Genomic DNA, 19,356 nt, shown 5'->3' with positions numbered 1-19,356 from the left:
AGAGCTAGGCTTCTGTTGGACGGTGTAACCTTTCTACTAACGAAATAAAATGTATTAAGCGTTAGATAAGCTATGTATATCGTAAATCATGTGCTATACTATGTCCTCACTTCGATGTGGTATTAATATTTCGAAAAAAACCATAAGAGCAGTTATCTGGCTTTTTTCGCAATGACTGGAAAAAAATAATTGATTAACTGTGTATTATAACTCAAGAATTTTAGAAGCATCTTATTTCACATTACGTGACACAAAGTTGAGCCATCCCACCTCCACCTCCAATGTAACAAATTGTAACGCTGGCAGTAGCCCCTATCCTCTCCCTACCAGCTTCACATATAGTTTAACGATCTCTTATGATAGTACACTGCTATGAATATAGAAAAGCGAAAAACTCCATCAACCAAATTGGCTTTTTTTCAAAAGATTATTTATCAAATTTTCGATAATCAAATAGTCAGTTCCCAAAAATCGTTTCCAATACGTTCTAGCTGTAAACAAGTTTTATTAAAATTTTATCAAGGAGGAACTAAATATATTTCTCCCTAATTCTAAAAGCTCGACTTGACCTTCGATCGATGTTCACCATCCGCAAATCTTGAAGAAGACGGCGGAGTAACAGCACCACTCCTCCCATCTCTTCATAGCTTTCAAGGCCGTATATGCTAGCATAGCCAGTGTAAAACTACACGGCGCAATAATCTTTTGAAATCCCGGCTAAGCTTACCAGACCTGTATCAATGGCAATGACCAACGTTACGTGTCAAGTAAAGGTGGATGGAAAACTTTCGTGACCCTTTGGTAACACCAACCTAGCGTTAGAAAGGGCCATCCGCGACTCGGAGATGGAAACTTCGGAGACCATCTTCTATAAGTCTATGCAGATCCTAGCATGGGCTAATGATATAGACATTAGTGATGGGTCATACGATTCATTTCACGGCCCGACCCGGAGTCGGGTGCAGCAATATCGGAATCGACTCCGACCCGTGGGTGCAGCGGGTTCGGGCCGACCCGTAGGTATAGGAAGGTTCAGTAGTTCCGACCCGAACTCGCTGCACACACAGGTCGGAGTCGCTTTTGGCAGCTTGCATCTATCGGAATCGTTGCACCTACTGAACCTACTTGTATCTACGGGTCGACCCGAACGGGTTCGGGTCGCTTATGAATGGCTCCGACCCGGTAGGTGCGGGTAGACCCGCCCATCACTAATAGACATCGGGTTTAGTAAGTGGCACAGTGACACAGTAGACATCGGGTAAGTGGTCTGGCGAGTGGTAAATAAAAAGCAAGTGTAAATAAAAAAATGCAATGATCATTTTGTCATGAGCCATGAGCACAATTTAAACTAGAATCACGTGTTAAATCTCAGGAAAAGTGCTTCTACCGCTAGGGTCTTTGAATTTTTTATGTTTTTTTTGGTTCATCGACACAAATCCTGATTTAAATATTTTCCAATAATTTATTCAAATTTTTTTTAAGTGTTGCTTCTGAATTATTCTATCATAAATGTCAATAGTTGTTAAGGAAATATTGGTTATTCCACTTATTCCAAAATGTCATCTGAAAAACTTTCCTTAACTTAACGACCTCTAAGGGTAATGCCGGCCATTTCTGACTTAGTACACTTATTTTTACCACGTAGCCATTCAGTCAATGTTTGTCGGGAGAGAAGTACCGGAAAGCATTTCAAAACCTGGTCCTGTCGTGTAGAGCGAGCGTCGTTTATCACATACACCACTAGGAAGAACGAAACAAAGTTGTTTATTTAAAAGGACCACTTCACTACATCCGAATTTTGCAAAATTCGGCAATGTACGACAATTGTAGTAGTAACGACAGATTTTCCGGCAAGGCGGTACACAAAACTCCAGTAAACCTTTATGTATGGTGGCAGTCATGTTGTCGTATTTCGTAAAGTAAACAAGAATTCATAATATTGCAAAAAAATTATTGAACTTTTTGTGGTAACAAAAAATATTAATTGCAAATAAAATCGTTAGTTGTATGTTATCTACAATTATGGTTAGTATCAATGAGTGAAGAAAGAGATAGACAATAAACGTGCCATAAAAGCTCTACTCAAGGTGCGTTGACATGATATCATGATTTTAGAACAGACAGACAAAAAGTTTAGTACAAACTGTATTTTCGTGTTTGATATTTTGATTTTGATACATTTTGCTAAATTAAAACTTCGTTAAAACATAGTTCACTCGGGATACAAGTAAGTACATGTTTTACCATGTTGTCATCACTACATGCCTATATGTTCATGGTTTCAGTCTGACTTCTTCTGATCTACATATTTATACGCAAAATTATCAATTTTGTATCAAGACCTATTTTTACCACGCAGCAGAATTGTCAGTCCTTGCTACCGTCGGGAGTGATTTTGATGGGTCATGTGGAACGCCACATATCACATACACCACCGGACATAGCACCATATACAAACTTATGTTTAACAATAATAACATGATTTTCTCCACAAATTGTTACTTTTTTATTCGGGTCACATCTGACTTGGAGAGATATATGTCTACCAACCATAAAGCTGTGCAAGTGTGTGTATATAATGAATGGGAGATGTGGTCATTCTGTAATATAAAAACTTAATTTCAATATTACAAATAAATGAGAACGACGAATGAGTTGTATTTGTTCGACATCTCAAGCCCATGACGATCCAATCGATCTCGTCGCCCAGTCGATTCAGTCTCGCTCTCGTCTCATTCGATTTATTTATTCATATACCTAGATTTCTTAATTTTTTTGCTCGCAAAGATTGATTAAACATGTTTCATGCTAACTTAGCCTAAGACAACACCTATGAGTTGTTCCGTGACGCATATCTCACAAGTTTGCGGTTGTAACTAGTTGAGAATAATTGTTGCCTATTTATTTCATTTTTATTTCTATTTGAATAACACACAGTTTAAGAATACATTGACGTTTTCATGGACGTGTTAAATTAACATCAATAAACTAAAAATATTAAATCGTAACGTGATAAAAATTAACACGTGCCGAATCATCAATATAATACATATTGAGCAAAAAATAAAAAGAATCTAAGAAAACCATATCTATTACGATGTGGATGGTTCGGTTGCTAACATGTAATCAACCCTTAACCCTCACCAAATCCATATGAAGCGCCATCTTTTGGTTAAAATGTGTTTAAATGTGATGTGACTTTTTAGGACAAAAGTCTTTTCTTACATACGCATAAAAAAACGTAAAAGTAATCACCACTTTTACGGATAAACGGCTTACTACCCACCATCATATGTTTTGGAAATATTTGGAAATATGTTTTACATTACTTCGTCATTTGATTTATTTATCACCAAACCTAAAGGTATCTTTTCTACATCACCAGTGAAAGTAGTGCAGTGATAACAACGTTTGTTAAACTATGATACCGCGTCCTAATTTCGTTATCGCTTTCGAAGGCCTTTCAATATATTTAAGGCGTTTCAAACTATAAAGTTTGTTAGTCGCTTCTGGCACCGTTAAACGGAGCAACATGGATTGCAAGTGGATTTCAGTTCTAGTTTTGGTTAGCATAGCTACTGAATTAGTTTATTCGCAACAACTCGCACCGAACGGGCTGTGCGACGGTATCAAAAGCAATTCCTTCGTAGCCGATCCAGAAGATTGTACCAAGTTCTATCAGTGCAATGGAGACACAGTTATCCACGGCACATGTCCTACTGGAATGTTTTATCATATCAAGGATGTGTGTAGTATCGATTCATCGGACTGTGAAAGTTTAACGCCATCTGTTCCAACAACAACACTCCCAGATACCCCGTTAACAACAGAGGTTGCATCTTCCACCGAAACTTTACCCACGCATAACACAACCGATCCTGAAACATTCTGCCTAACTACGGATCCAAATGTACCAAGCTTTGTGAGAAGTCCTACAGACTGTTCAGATTATTACATCTGTGTCGACCATAAGCCAATTCGGCAAAAGTGTGCTGCTGACAGATACTGGAACTCTGCCCTACTTTACTGTGACGATTCGACAAAAGTTCCGTGCGAACATGATCATATAGCCGATCCGGCGGAAGTGTGTCAGCGTAGTGAAGTTGGCGATTTTTCTTTCACCCCTAGTCCTACAAGTTGCGAAGAGTACTACTTATGCTTCAAACAAAAACCCTTCCTTATGCGCTGTGCCCCCGACAGTTATTGGAACAATGAATCAAACAAATGTGATATAGCAGAAAATGTTAAATGCAAGGTAAATGTGTTTATTACGTTATCCACAAAATAAAAAAATACTTTATAATTATTTCTATCTTCCAGGCAAAAACTCCCAGCTCAATGGATCTTGACTCACTTTGTGTTGAAAGCAAAGACACATTTCTAAGCCATCCCGCTTATTGTGATCTGTACTTGTTTTGTCGCAATGGTAAGGCATCCACGCAACGGTGTCCATTCCTTACCGATTGGGATGCAGTCAGCGCACGTTGTGTTTCACGGAACCTGATCAAATGTAATAAACAACGCCTATATTAATGTTAACAACTCTTCATACCACCTTTTTGTGGTAGATCAATAGCAATACCAGCTGCCGTTGGTAAATATTGTATTAATCATTACTATTAAAAAAGAGTTAGTCATATATTCTGTCTGTTATAACATTTTTAATGTTAATGGTTCGCCTATTGCTGGGTCGGTGAAAGCACGATCGTAGGATATAAAACATTGTGAATGTTTTCTTTCGAAATATAGGCAAAAAATAATAAAATGCATTAGTAGCAAACTAGGGGAGCGCGGCTAACCAAGCGTTGCAGTCTAAAAATTTATTTTGTAATTAAAGTTTACAAGCGGACAACTTGAATATTTAATCTTCACATAACCAATATTTTCTTCTTTTACTTGACTTTTACATTATTTTTCTTGCCATTCATGGAAGAAAAAATCATTAGAAAGCACTCAATGCTAATTGCTATTTAATTCTTTTCTCAATGCTATTTAATTGTTAAATAGATTATCGGAAAACATTTAAATACGGATCCGTGTCGGTAAGAGAAAACAGCTTTTGCGGTAGAAGCACTTTTCCTGATGTTTTTACACACCCTACCTGATTCTAGTTTAAATTTGCACGTATGACAAAGTGGACGTGCGTTGTCCATTCCCACCAATGAGCACTTTCAAATCACTTCAATCTCGGGCTAGACGCTAGAAAGTGTGGCGAAGGAACGAAGCAAATGTAAATTCTTGCTGTGTTTGGTGTTGATGATCTTGATTTCATTCCAGCTGTCGCTGGGGGTTTCTTATATGTAGATCGCAATCACAAAATCTTACATTGGATTTCTTTTTATTATCCTCCTTTTGTTACACTACAGCTCCAAGAGGCCTTGCATTTCTGACATTCATTGACTTTATTTGCCCGTAGCAGGATAATAAATTCTACGTGCGGAGTACGGTCCGGGATATGATTTGATATACGCTGTGTAACACCGACACATGTCTGCACCGCTTCCACATGTACCACATGTACTATGTGTAAAGAATCCCGTACAAAAACGGACAAAATTGGCCACTAGTAGCAAGAAAAGTACTAACAAACCTAATCTCATACCTACCGAATATACAACAAAAATTTTATACAAATCGGAGTAACCTTTTCGGATGAGTTTGATACAAACACCACGACACGAGAATTTTATATATAGTATGTATACATGCATGCAGTCTTCGACGGGGCAATAGTAACAAACTGCGAAAATTCTCAAAATTAACGTAAGTCGAATTTCCGCTTATGTCGAATCTCGATACAATTTAAAATTTACATTCATAGCTTCATCTTTGCTCTTTGCTTAATCTCATAATTTCATAATTTAACTTTTAACTTAATTTAACATAACTTTTCTTCACTTAATGATGTTTGCATAAGTAATTCGACAAGATGAACTAAAAAGAATTGGCTCTGTGTTGATAATTCTTTGTAATAAATTTCAGATGAAACCATGGGTGAATTTTACTTCGGCATAATAGATAAAATGCGTTTCTGTATTATTAAATTTTATCTCACTTGACTTATACTCTAAATAGGGTACCTTTATCAGACAAAAACAAATTCATTATCATGTCGACAGTAACCAGATTATCTAATGTTAAACACAAGTTGTTTAACATTCACTGCTTTTGTAAAGTCGTCACAAATCTGGTTGCAAACGGAAGTGTGATTTCCGTTTATCGATAACATATCGCCCTCCACACATTCATAAAATGTCTTTCTGATAAACAAAGCACCACACAAGCACCATAGAAGTCAGTAAAAATGGTGCAAAATAATAAAACGTCAAGCTGCTGCAGCCTGTTTCCTGTTGCCTTTCATTTATTTTACTCGGTCAGTGATCTCACTCACTGAAGACTACCAGATATATAACCAAAGGGGCTCTTTCGAATTCACAATCTTATTCCTCAATGGTTCGCCTACGGTGGATTCCCATGGAATGGAGCGTTGGGAAAGTCCTAGTAAATGAATGCAGTATGTATCTGCGTACTTACAAACGAAACATTCAAGGGCAGAATTGTTCACTGATTTCATCTAACATCAATGCTGATTGACAGTACCATTGCATCACGTAGATATAAAATATCTCAATGAATACCTACGATAAAACGCTCCACGTTAAATAATTGCAGTATTCGAAAACTTCATGCAGTTCATAGTTTGTTGTGGAACCTGAAACCTTCGTGGCAACAGAAATGACAATAACACGGAGCATGTACCTCGACTTTATTAGTGTATTACTGTTTTTTCTGCGGTTTAACGTTGAAGCACAGGAGTTCGATCCGATGGAAATTTGTCAAGGAAAACCAGATAATGCCACGGTAATAAACCCGTTATCCTGCAATTCATTTTTGTTGTGTCAAAATAACATGCCTGCAGGATCTGGTCAGTGCCCTAGTGATATGTTATATAACGTTCAGAAACAAATTTGTGATTTCTACGAAAATGTGGACTGTGGATCAGTTCCAATACCTCCAGACTTTGAACAACCTAGTACGGGGGCTCCAGAAACGACAACAATGCTAACTGAAATAACTACCCCTTCATCGTCAGCAATCGCTTTCTGTCCAACAATCGACGACCCCGTTCTACCCTTGTATCTACCTATAGTGGACGACTGTTCTTCTTATATTATGTGCTATCACGGTAATCCTCTCATCATGCACTGTCCAAATGGAATGGAATGGAACAGAATTCGTTCAATTTGTGACTTACCAGAGATCGCTAAATGTCAGGTATGTCATACGTTCAAACTTTGGTAGCAAGGGTGTGCTCAAATACAAACTAGTAATAAAGTTTTTTTATATTTCAGGCTATTTTCCAAGATCCCTATGGTTGTCCAGAAACAGGGACGCTATTTTTAGCTCATCCTACCAATTGTGAAAAATTTATCTACTGCTTGAACGGCATTTCTAGGGTACAAGTGTGTCAAATGTTCAAACATTTTGATCCCATCGATGGGGAATGTGTACTCGGTAAATGCTGATACAAAATAAAATTGATTTTGAATGTCCAACTCTTCATGTCGCTCATATTCATTGACCTTGCTTGATATTAATTCACCTTCTTGTGATATGATTGTGCAAAAATAATAGTTTTTTCAATTGTTACCATTTTTTCACGTTTAAAAACTAACCATATTCGATGAAGTATAATATCAAAATTAAATTACAATGTTTAATCATAAATTATCTCCTCATAAATAAAGAAAGAGTTCTTGCGAAACTTGAACAAGTCAATAAAAATAATTGATAATGTAATGTTACGCGCAGCACACTATACTACCTAACACATTACAAACACCACCTAACATGAGTCGTATGTAGCAATGTGCCTTTAGATTCCTTTTATCCCAAATTTTTCTCGCATCTCAATGCTCGGTCGGGAACTCGTATCCAAAAACACTCGTTTGCCAGAGGACGAACCTCGACGATTAACGATTTTATTGATCTAAATAATGGAATTTATACCAGAAGAATACTGACCGTCGTAATAAAAAATAATAACAATTTTTAATAATAATAACAATTAGTTATACTTGACTTTAAAGTCGTCATCCATCGTGACCGTAGTTCTTTGCTTAGTGCCAGATTATCCTGTGTTATTTTCAGTCCTGTTTATGAGCGACAATGTGATCTACACTAACACAATGGAGTGGTTTTTGTGCAGTTAGTTGCTCGTCCATAATTAAGTACACCAATTTAGTAGCCCATTCATACTAAATGCATACTGGGCCGGATCAAGCTTCTTGGAGGCCCCAAGCCGGATGACAGTTAGGCCCTCATTGACAAACCCCTACCTCATTTTTATGGATCCTAACTGAACCTTGGGGCCTAAAAACCCCGCAGACGTTGGCTTGGGAGTGCAAAGGAATTCGGGAGGGAGGTTGCATTGTTTGTTTCCAGGTGCCACAACAACGTATTAACGAGTGAGCCAACCTTTCTTCTGATACCAACATTGTCAAACACTTTCGTTTTCGGGGACCCTTTGTCCAACGGGACCATAGGCGACCACCTATTCCACCTGCCGTTAGATACACCATTGAATGTACATATAAGCATCATATAACAAAATCCGTATTTTATTCTATTAATAAAAAAAACTGCTGCAGCATTAAATGCTAACATACGGCCAGTAGTATGTAGAACTATAACATTGTTTTTATTTTCTAAACCTGAAACATTTCGATTATATTTAAATCTATGCAGCTAGATATCTTACCCACTAAACGCTACCAGGAAAACAAAACGTTTGCTCCCGGGGTACGCAATGACCAACGACAAAGTTGAAAGTTTCCAAAAATGGACAAGTTTGTGGATATTGGATACCGTACAAGCAGTAAAAAAATCGCCGACAATCGCTAGCATGTAGCAGGAATGCCCGTATATTCGGTGGACATTCTGATCCGGGAAAAAGTATTGGCAATGCTCCTTCCACTTCTGGCATGAAGGTATTGGACGGAGCTGATGTCGTTGGCGGTAGTGTTGGAGCTTCCGTAGACGGTGGTAATGTAGCGACTGTTGTCCCTTCATCCTGTAAATGTTCAATACATTTAAGTAGCATGAAAACTAGCAGATAAAATTTGTGCCGAGTGGTTTTGGAGATTTACCTGACATTGTACATTCTCTGCCTCGTCACATCGTGAAATGTCATCATTCCACAGCAATCCAGCGGGACACTCGATGAGGTCTAGTACACCATTGCGACAGGAATAAAAGTTATAGCATTCTGGGCCGGCAGCAAAGTAATCGTCTTCTGGCATGCAAAGTGGTTCGTTTCTTTGCTGAACTACAGCACATGCTACAATATTGGCCACGGTGAGAAATATTACGAGGAGCAAATATTCTGTAAACATCGTGTGAACTTTATAATTTTCTTCCTCTGTGTGTGCAATCCTAATAGTTAAACTCACCTTTCATAGTGATCTTCAATGTTTTATTTTGGGCGAAACAAAACAACGTTGTTGCCAGCGTTCCAACGTACAATTACGATTTATTTGCAATTTTCAACACACTTTATATGAAACCTGGCGGCCTATCGTGGTGTCATCATGATAAATTGCTCAAAACATCATGTGCGCTATTTTTTTTACAACTGCTAAATGCTTCTGACTCGTAACTGTAGATAACTTTCAAAGCAATACCTTTGTACTGTCATTTCTCGTAGGGACTTTTCAGTTATCGGTATCACGTAGTGTCGAAACAGCTCCATTCATTTTAGCGAGTAGTATCTTATATCGATTTTAGTGCAAATTTTAAGCATTCCATCCAACGATCGGTGCGTTTCAGTGTTGTTGTAGATTTACTGAAATAAAATTGATTTATAACTCTTATCAATTCCCTAGTTCCAGAACAACACCGTGACGAAGACCAGTTTTACAACATAGAGCGTCTTATGATTTTGATTCCATTAAATGCCATATCATTTAAGGAAATATAAAATGAGGGCTCATCAATCTATGTAATCGAAAATTAACACAAACCGTATAGACATATTTCCTTATCAAACAACACTATCAAGGACAAGGCTATGTGTCATTCCAAATTCTTGTGGCATGAATAGTTCGCACCATCCGCGCATAAGTATGAAAATAAGAATCGTATTTTATCTGCACGCTTGAAATCAATCCTGGGTGTATCGGGTTAAAACGATACAAAAGTGTCTCTCCTAGACTTTAGTTGTATTTGTTGTGCTACGACGACTGCCATAATTGATTAATTACTAATGATAACATTTTTACAAACGTTTAAACATACGATATCACTTTATACAGCAGCGTACGCTGAACCTGAAATCTGGCGCCGTAGATAAGAAACACATTTTTTACCCACTGTTTTATCTAATGTGCACCTTTTTTATCCTTCTACATTGACATGTTTTGCGTAGCCTCCGTGGTAGCCTACGTATACCTTCTATAAAAGAGATGGTTGGGCTTGTACGGGCAGCTATTTTCTAGAAACAGTGGCACCGTGGTGATAACATTCTCGAAGCAGTCTACCTGTTCATTAATTTAAGGAGACAATCATAACATACGACTAAGTGCTGTACAATATGATAAGTGAGTGACGTGATTCTTTGCTCATTCTACCGGAGTGATCAGTGCGATGTTGGCAGGAAAAATTGATGCTAATGTATGGTTTCATTTTTGTTTCGTTATGTATCTTCAGGATTAGTACTGGCGCTATTCCTCGTGGGATGCGCAAAGGTTCAATCGCAGACAAACCCCTGCCTAGGAGTGCCAAACTATCAGTTCGTGCCCCATGAAACAGATTGTTGGCGCTATTATACCTGCGTTAATGGGCAAGCCTTTGCATTTGAATGTGTAGAACCATTTATTTTCAGCCAACCCAAACAAATGTGCGATTATGGTGATCGAACAGCATGTGTCACTTGTCCTGCGACTGGTATAGCAAACTTCCCAATAATCGGTTCCTGCACTAGATTCGTTCAATGTATCGAAGGAAATCAGTTTGAGCGTGTTTGTCCACCGGGTACGATGTTTGATAAAATTATGCAACAATGCAACTTACAGTCGGCAGTCGATTGTATTGAATGTCCTGCAGTGGATGATCCACAAAATCCAACGTTCATACCTGATTTGAGTGATTGCCGAAACTACTACATCTGTGTAGGTGGACAAGGAATTCAACAACGATGCCCAGAACAAACCCGATTTAATCCGCAGCTAAACGTGTGTGATCTCGAAAGTGTGGTTCCATGTCCAAGTGCTGTAAGTCAGTAATGAATAATTAGAACCCAAATGGTCTTTATAATCGAATAAAATTCACTGTAAATAAACACCTCAGAATGCTTTGTAAATATTCGTTCCATTATTGCTTTTCGTAAATATCCCTTCATCATTATAAATACCAAGTTCCTAATCTAACCCTAACCCATCCCTTGTCATTTCCAGCCTGTCCTACTTGAAACAAGTCAAGCATCCAGTGGCGCATTGTGCCAAAACAACAGTGGAATGACCTTTGAGCCCCTTCCAAACAACTGTAATTCCTATATTATGTGTCTTAATTCCGTGGCATACGAAATGTCCTGTCCCGCCGGCAAATCCTTTGATCGAAAAACTAAACTGTGCTTGGAGACCGGCGAAGCGGAATGTTTGCTTAACTTCAAATCGCTTTGTGATGGCACAGGCTATGGTTTAAACACCGTCGCCTATCCAAATAACTGCTCGAAGTACCTCTTGTGCATCTTTGATGAAGTTTACGAAATTCAGTGCTCTCCGCACGAACGATACGATATTACAACGAACCGTTGTATGGACGCAAGCAAAGCAGTCTGTGCATACGACACTCCCTCAATCTCTGATCCGAAACCGTTCATTAATCCATGTGCAAATAATGAAGGAGTCAATTTAGTACCCGATCCTTCAAACTGTAAGCAATATTTTACCTGTGTGCTAACGCAGAGCTTCGAAAGTACTTGCCCCGGAAACCAAATATTCGACATTGTTTCAAGTAGTTGCGGTCCTGCGCAGCATTCGACGTGCATTCGTGATGTCGCCCCGGCACCACAACCACCACCGCCGCCAGCGCCGGCTCCAAACCCTGCACCACCTGCACCAGCACCAGCTCCCTCTAACCCTAACAATCCCTGCCGAAACAATAATGGTGTCACCTACAAACCTCATGCAATCGATTGCTTGCGGTACTACATGTGTATGGACACGCAATCCATCGAGCGAACATGCCCAACCGGTCAGGTGTTCGATGTCTACCTAACATCTTGCGGTCCGCAACAGTCTTCCACATGTATCCTGGACATTAATCCTTGTGACAATAACAAAGGTATTGTTTATAAGCCACATCCTAGTGATTGTACGTTGTATTACATGTGCATGGATGCGCAATCCATCGATCGATCATGCACAGCTGGTCAAATTTTCGATATCTATCAATCTGCTTGCGGACCAGAGCAAACTTCCACATGCATACTGGATGAACCAGCAATGGAACCATATCCCCCACCACCGCCACCTGCGGTTAACCCTTGTGCTAATAATGTCGGAATATCTTATTTGCCACATCCGCAAGACTGCAACCGATACTATATGTGTATGGACAACCAAGCTCTGGACCGAAATTGCGCAGCCGGCGAAATATTTGATATTTACACAACCAAATGTGGATCTATTGGGTCGTCAACCTGCATCTCGAATCCGACACCTCCAATAAACCCCGGAGATATCCCTACGCCTCCAACGCCACCACCGAACTTAACGCCCTTATTCGGTTGCCCTGCAACTGGCACCGTCAATGTGCCTCATCCACTTGATTGCAACATGTATTACCTTTGCGTCGAAGGTCAAGCATTTCCACTCAGCTGCGGTCCCAATCTTATATTTGATGTAGTAACTAGCCAGTGCAACAGACCAGAAGTCTCAATATGTGCTCTAGACCTTGTCACTCCTCCTACTGCCGGACCGGGTGATGCGACACCGGCACCGACAGGACCAACGGTTCCAACACCACCCACGGTAGGCCCTCCAACAGAACCCATACCCACAGCTCCTACTCCACCCGCTACGGAAGGAGACGATCCAACCGTTCCAACAGTTGGACCAACCGTTCCTACTGCTCCTACTGTGACAGCCACTGTTCCTACTGCACCATCGGAAGTACCCACAGCACCAACACCCATTCCAACTGTGGGCCCAACACCAGCTCCATCTCCCATACCAACTGCTCCTTCGCCCTCTCCAACAGTTATAACAACTACTACACCTATCCCGACTCCGCAACCTACTCCTGTGCCAACTCCTGTACCAACTCCGGCACCTACTCCTGTGCCAACTCCTGCACCAACACCCGGCCTTCCTGGTACTCCACCTCATTGCCCATCCGATCAAACGTTTTACCACCCTCACCCGGACTGCACGAGGTTCTACCGCTGTGTGTGGGGCACGTTGCACGTCATGCAATGTCCACCTAATCAGTACTGGAACCAGGAAAGGGAGTTCTGCGATCATCCATTCAATGTGAACTGCCCCTCTTCAGCCAAATAGTAACGTTTTCATTTAGCTTCGTCAGCAGGAATGTCACATTAAATGCCACTATTTCTTAAATCTGATTGAAGATAGTAATTGTTAAAGGTTGTGCTTATCCGAAAAAATCATCCGAAATTCATAACCCTGTCGTAAGAACATCGATTATTCAAACCGATGCCATTACGCAATATTAAAAATAATCGGGCAAACCTTATCACAAACCTAGTTTTGATTAAACAAAATTACCATTCATTGAATGTTATTCAGCTTTACTTTGAAATTGGAACACTAAGCACTATATTACACCATAAAAAACAACGCATACATGTAATTATCAACAACAAGATCACTTATATTTTATTTTTCGAGAGTGCCAAACATAATACCTCGGTTCAGCAAAATATGTATGTAGAACGTATACATATTTTTATCTTTGCTTACTAACTAAACATGCTAAATCCTAGATATATTTTTTCATAATCTGCAAAGTAACAACAGAAGAAATGTCATTAGTAAGCAAGCTAACACCCTGGACGGTGCGTGATTTCGTGCGGAAATACTTACGGACACTGAGCCAACTCAGGAAAGTCACAACGTTCAATTACTCGATTCCAATGCAATCCGGGAGCGCAGAATCGTTGAATTGGTGTCCCAGCTTGACACAAGAAGTATTCATCGCATGACTGGAAACCCGGAATGAATACGACAATATTTGGATTGTCTACTTCCGGACAGCGTAGGCGGTCACAGTCAACGCGCATTTCACTCTTGCATGCTTGCAGCACTACGTCGTACGTTTCGCCTGGTTTGCAATTTCCCACGAAGGAAATTCCGCTCGAGCATGTGATAAACTGATTGCAATTCGTCGGATGTGGAAACAGCTGCACACCGGTCTGCTGGTTGCACACGTGACAGAATACATTCTGCGGAAAATCACACAGTTGCTGCGCCTCGTTGAAGTAAAACCCGGGTGGACAGTGGGCTTGCGTAGGAACACCACCGAGGCACAAGAAATAGCTTTCGCAGCTCGTGAAATCATTGACGAACATTCCATCGGGAATGCCCGCACAAGGATCGCGCTGTGCATAAGTCGTGACAGCAAAGGTAAACACAACAGTACACACTACGATGATATGGTACCACATTTTAAACATTTTGATTTTGATATTGTTTTGCACAACGTTGTGAGACAAATCAAAGCACCAGCGCTACTAATGATGCCTACCTTGGCGGCGTTAACTTTTATACAAACATGAACATCCACTGCGTGTTTTTTTTTTAAATCAAAGCCATCGCCATTACTGCTATTTCCAGAGATATCATCCAGTATTTGCGCTGTACGATTTGATGGCATCCATTGCCAGTTCCTGTATCCATTGTTAATCCCCTATCTTATCAATAGTTAATCATGCACACAAACTTTTATGCTATAAAATGTGTTGTAATCCTTACGTTGCATTTTTACACCAAGCCTGGCATGAAATTCTGGCGTGTAAATAGGACGGTGATTGTACGAAAATGAAAATCTCATCCCGTGTTCAAAATTACTTAATACGATGAGCGACATATTTGATTGTTTTGATTCTGGAACATCATCTAATTTCAATCATTCGATTTTAGTTACATACTCACTGTTATGCCTCGTACGATTCATTGACTCATTAGGTCAAACTCCAATCTATAAATGGCAGAGGATGAATGGGGAGCATATGAATCACCTTTGTAATTACATACTTCAACACATTGCAACATATTTGATTACAATTGGGTTCTCCTCGGAGAATACTATGACTTATTGCGTTTTTCGTAAGCTTAGGCATAATGCGTATTTATATACTTACATCAACTAACTGTAAAACAACAACAAAAAACATTATACACACCTATTCCGAAAAATCGGAACAGCTAAATTGTATTATAGGTTAATATTGAAAATAAAATGAAACAACTTCAAATGAACTACTAAGCATAATTAGTACAGAACATATGGTATGCACACAGCAAAATTTAGCCGTTAGCTAACCACTACTTTTTGCGATCTTAATATTAATACATAAACAACACTACTGAAACAATACAATAGTTTGAAAAAAGCTTTGCCCTACGGTTTGCTAATATAAAATCTTTGGGTCAACATCAGTCGAAAGAACAAAAATTACGATTTAAAATTTTACACAACGGCGCATACCTTCAGACTATACAATTAATGTCGCATCATGCTTTTCCCTCGACTGAAAACGATTAGCAACATGAAAACTTCAAATTCATCAGAAAACAGTATTTAGTGTCTTTTTATCCATTTAAATCGTAGCTACGACATCAGGTATAAGAAGTACAATAAATTACATAGAAACTTCATAGATGATCTTAATAAAGAAGAAAACAAAAGTTGTACGACAAATTGCAGATAAAATTCGAATACGATGGATGATGAAACAAATGTCTATGCTTTCAATCAGCTTCCTAGTATAGATATTCGTGTTGTATTACTACGTATATAGTACTACATAGTATATACAAAATTCCCGTGTCACAGTGTTGCAACTGTTCCGAAACGGCTGCACTGATTTGCATGAAATTTTCGCTGTATATTCGGCAGGTACGAGAATAGGGTTTTAAATATTTTTCGCTTTTCGCTACGAGACCTCCGGCAAATGTTATCCGTTCTTTCCTGCTCCGGTTTTGATAACTTTTTTTATTCATATAAAATGGCCTGGCCGTATTGATGGGGTTTTGAGAATTATTATCATATCAAGTAGGCATACTCATTTTTGAAGGACGAATAATTTTGAACACTACTGAAACGTAAAAAATCGAGAAATATCATGTATTTTGCAGTTTTAGTGCCAAAAAAGAAGAAAAAATACTTAAATCATGCACCGTGAACTAGCAGCAACAATTGAAATGAAGTCAAGATCGCTGGATCAAAGTTTGGCACACGGACCAACAAACCCCAACAAACACAGCGGGAGTTTACATCCGCTTAATTCCTTCGCTACTCAAATTTAATCTAGAATCAGGTAGGATGCGTTAAATCTCAGGAAAATTGTTTCTACTGCTACAGCTTTTGAAGAGTTTTCTTACCGACAAGGATATTAATTCAAATGTTTTCCGGTAAGCTATTAAATTTTTTCTGCAATAAATGTCAAGAATCTCAAGTAAATATTTGTTATGTGAAGACTAAACATAAAAAATGTCCACTGGAAAACGCTCGTTACAAAACATATTTTTAGAGGTAAAACTAGGTTTGTGTGGTAACCCAATATCCTTATACGGATAGCTTTGTACTATAATTATATTACACCTACAGCATGTGAATATTGCAGTCTTGGTGTAAATGTTCTACTCCAATTTAGAGTATATTATCCATCTTTTTACTTACTGATTAATCAGGTGCTACAATCACACCTTCGAAATCTTAACCTGCTAGTGGAGCCCTTCTAAACCACGTACCATCGAGAGTCGCGATCATCCAATCCATTATCTCAACTATTTTTCTACCTATCTTTTCTACGAATGAGACAAGTCGATCGTGTAGTACTGTGGCATACCTTCTATACAACTTAATTTATATGTAGAAAACTTATAACCAACATAGCAAACAATTTATAAGGGTGCAATTTTATGACCCACAGTAAAAAAAAAACATTTACCGAAAACACAGTGACTCACATCCGCAACCTGAAGTTATGTCATTGGCGCTGTGCGACGATTTTTAACGATATGACAAAATAAAACATAGTTATTGAGTTCATTAAGCCAGGCCTATTGCATTTTAACTTTTATAAACTAGAATCGGTAGAACCACGAATAAACAGGTTGAAATATGTTTCAGCAACCTTTGCAACCAAAAAACAAAGAACTTAAGTTTATGGATATACCGTTTCTCGAGCCAGTTGGGATCAACTTTGGGATTTGACTTTGGGAACCGATTTGGGATTTTGAAGAGCTGGATTGGGATCGCGTGCAGTTGAAATGGAATAACACTCATGATTTTGGAATTACCTTCATTCGAAATGGGTTATTTCTCATGGACAAACGCGTGCAGTTTGTCCATTAGTTTAATGGATGTTTGTACCCGGTCCTGTCGTGTGGAACTGAATCATTAGCCCTTAACAAATGAATCATTTAAGCCTTTTTTTGTGAGGGTACATATTAGTTTCAAGAGTAAAAATCTTCTACTGTTACTAAACCACAGTTTAGTGTCAACAAGGCAGAAATATTTGTATGTGTACCAAGCGATGTGTCATCATACCAATCTAACTGTTTACATCCTTTAATTCTGTCATCCATATTGCAGATTAATGCTGTGAATTGCATAGAAATTCTTTGTTTTGTTTATTTACACTTCAATGTTTTTGTATGAATCATTCCATAAGCAATTATTATTCAAAAATATGTTACTTAAATTTCTGTTATCTCAAATTTGTTAAAAAAAATTGAACAAAACACTTTGCATCACATTTTTAACGTTGGTTAACCGACGGAACAACAGGTGGTGGTGGTGGTGGTGCAGGTGGAGGTGTAGGTGGAGGTAACAGAGGATCCGAACCATCAGCACAGACTGACTCTTCATTTGGCAGACGGCAGACCGCACCAGTTAAGTCGAAGATCAAACCCGGAGCACAACTTATAGCATCGCCACTTTTCGCTCCGTCCAGGCACACAAAGTAAGAAACGCAATCCAATGGATTTCCGATGAGATGAATTCCACTTGGTGGACATGAAGTAGGTGCAGGCACTCCGTCTTGCTGTAAGGTATGAAAAAATTAGGCCAGGCCATATTAAGGAAAGTTATATGACAAAGTATATGATATATAAACCAAACGATGAGTAAATTGGAAGCAACTGTGGAAAAATTGTTGTCTGTACTTACACATTCGACATTTTCTTCGAAATCGCAAAATCTAGTCTCTGGATTAAAAAGTAACGTTGGAGCACATTGCTGCTCGGTAGCCTCGTTATTGAGACAAATGTAATATCTCGAACAGTCAGTTGGGTGCGGTACTGATGTCGGTATACTTGGATTCACGTTACTTGGACAAATTCCTGCATCACACTGGACGTTTTCAGCCAGATCGCAATTTCCTTGCACTGCATCAAATTTAAGTCCATTGTCACATTCTCGAAGCGTACCGATTCCTTGAATACAAAGCGCATAAAATGTGCACTCGCCTTCGATAGGCACAAAGGTCGGTACAAGATCCTCAGTTTGAGGACAGATCAAGCACTTAACTTCCCACGGATGGTCACACAGTTGTTTTTCCTCGTTAAAGTAAAATGGCTCGACACACACGCCAGGAAACGCTTCTCCACGAAAACACGTAAAGAAGGCGTTACATGCGGTAAAATCATTTATAAAAACGCCGTCTGGCACTCCAGCACAACGATTTGACACTGCTTCTCGCAACAACAAGCTGACAAATAATACTGTGGTTAGCCACAAGCGCTTCATGGTGCCAGAAGAAAGTAAAAGTCACTCGAATGCAGTACAGAAAACTTCCAGTACAGAAAACAGAAAACACTCAACAGCCGTCCGTCGTGATTGACTGCTGGAAATGATCCGTAATCGAAACGCTCGGGAGTATTTCAATACGCTGCTCTACAACACAATAATCTCTCCATCGATCCGTCACATGATAAAGTATAAATTACGTTTTTTGTTTTACCCGTTTGTAAAGTTAGTTTACATTCTTTTCTAATGTGATTATCGTGTTTTACACCGATATGGCCATGAATATAACGGAAGGAAATACCCTTCCTATTTCACCATTGTGGTGTTAAGCAGGTGCTGGTCGCACTAGGGATTTTCGTT

The 19,356-nt window shown here is 39.1% G+C and overlaps 5 protein-coding genes across 5 annotated transcripts; 2 read left to right on the top strand and 3 right to left on the bottom strand.

The window, feature by feature from the left end:
* The first annotated feature begins 3,263 nt into the window (after positions 1 to 3,263).
* On the top strand, positions 3,264 to 5,153 carry LOC125771748 (probable chitinase 10). Its single transcript, XM_049442696.1, has 2 exons — positions 3,264 to 4,255; positions 4,321 to 5,153. Exons 1-2 carry the CDS (start codon positions 3,533 to 3,535, stop codon positions 4,531 to 4,533), a joined length of 936 nt encoding a protein of 311 aa, XP_049298653.1. The 5' UTR covers positions 3,264 to 3,532; the 3' UTR covers positions 4,534 to 5,153.
* A 3,525-nt stretch (positions 5,154 to 8,678) lies between these two features.
* On the bottom strand, positions 8,679 to 10,445 carry LOC125771756 (peritrophin-1-like). The gene is made up of 3 exons (XM_049442705.1): positions 9,453 to 10,445; positions 9,150 to 9,385; positions 8,679 to 9,073 (listed from the first exon to the last, which is right to left on the bottom strand). The coding sequence occupies exons 1-3, from the start codon at positions 9,457 to 9,459 to the stop codon at positions 8,765 to 8,767; spliced, it is 552 nt and encodes a 183-aa protein (XP_049298662.1). The 5' UTR covers positions 9,460 to 10,445; the 3' UTR covers positions 8,679 to 8,764.
* A 28-nt stretch (positions 10,446 to 10,473) lies between these two features.
* Positions 10,474 to 13,666, top strand: LOC125771741 (uncharacterized). The gene is made up of 3 exons (XM_049442688.1): positions 10,474 to 10,598; positions 10,708 to 11,270; positions 11,454 to 13,666. The coding sequence occupies exons 1-3, from the start codon at positions 10,592 to 10,594 to the stop codon at positions 13,557 to 13,559; spliced, it is 2,676 nt and encodes an 891-aa protein (XP_049298645.1). The 5' UTR covers positions 10,474 to 10,591; the 3' UTR covers positions 13,560 to 13,666.
* A 218-nt stretch (positions 13,667 to 13,884) lies between these two features.
* On the bottom strand, positions 13,885 to 14,743 carry LOC125771755 (peritrophin-1-like). Its single transcript, XM_049442704.1, has 2 exons — positions 14,106 to 14,743; positions 13,885 to 14,022 (listed from the first exon to the last, which is right to left on the bottom strand). The coding sequence occupies exons 1-2, from the start codon at positions 14,693 to 14,695 to the stop codon at positions 14,016 to 14,018; spliced, it is 597 nt and encodes a 198-aa protein (XP_049298661.1). The 5' UTR covers positions 14,696 to 14,743; the 3' UTR covers positions 13,885 to 14,015.
* A 3,057-nt stretch (positions 14,744 to 17,800) lies between these two features.
* On the bottom strand, positions 17,801 to 19,113 carry LOC125771750 (probable chitinase 10). Its single transcript, XM_049442699.1, has 2 exons — positions 18,418 to 19,113; positions 17,801 to 18,292 (listed from the first exon to the last, which is right to left on the bottom strand). Exons 1-2 carry the CDS (start codon positions 18,994 to 18,996, stop codon positions 18,008 to 18,010), a joined length of 864 nt encoding a protein of 287 aa, XP_049298656.1. The 5' UTR covers positions 18,997 to 19,113; the 3' UTR covers positions 17,801 to 18,007.
* Positions 19,114 to 19,356: the final 243 nt, after the last annotated feature.

This window comes from Anopheles funestus, chromosome 3RL (assembly GCF_943734845.2).
Source record: "Anopheles funestus chromosome 3RL, idAnoFuneDA-416_04, whole genome shotgun sequence".
Lineage (NCBI taxonomy): Eukaryota > Metazoa > Arthropoda > Insecta > Diptera > Culicidae > Anopheles > Anopheles funestus.
This window is presented reverse-complemented; position numbering and strand designations above follow the sequence as displayed.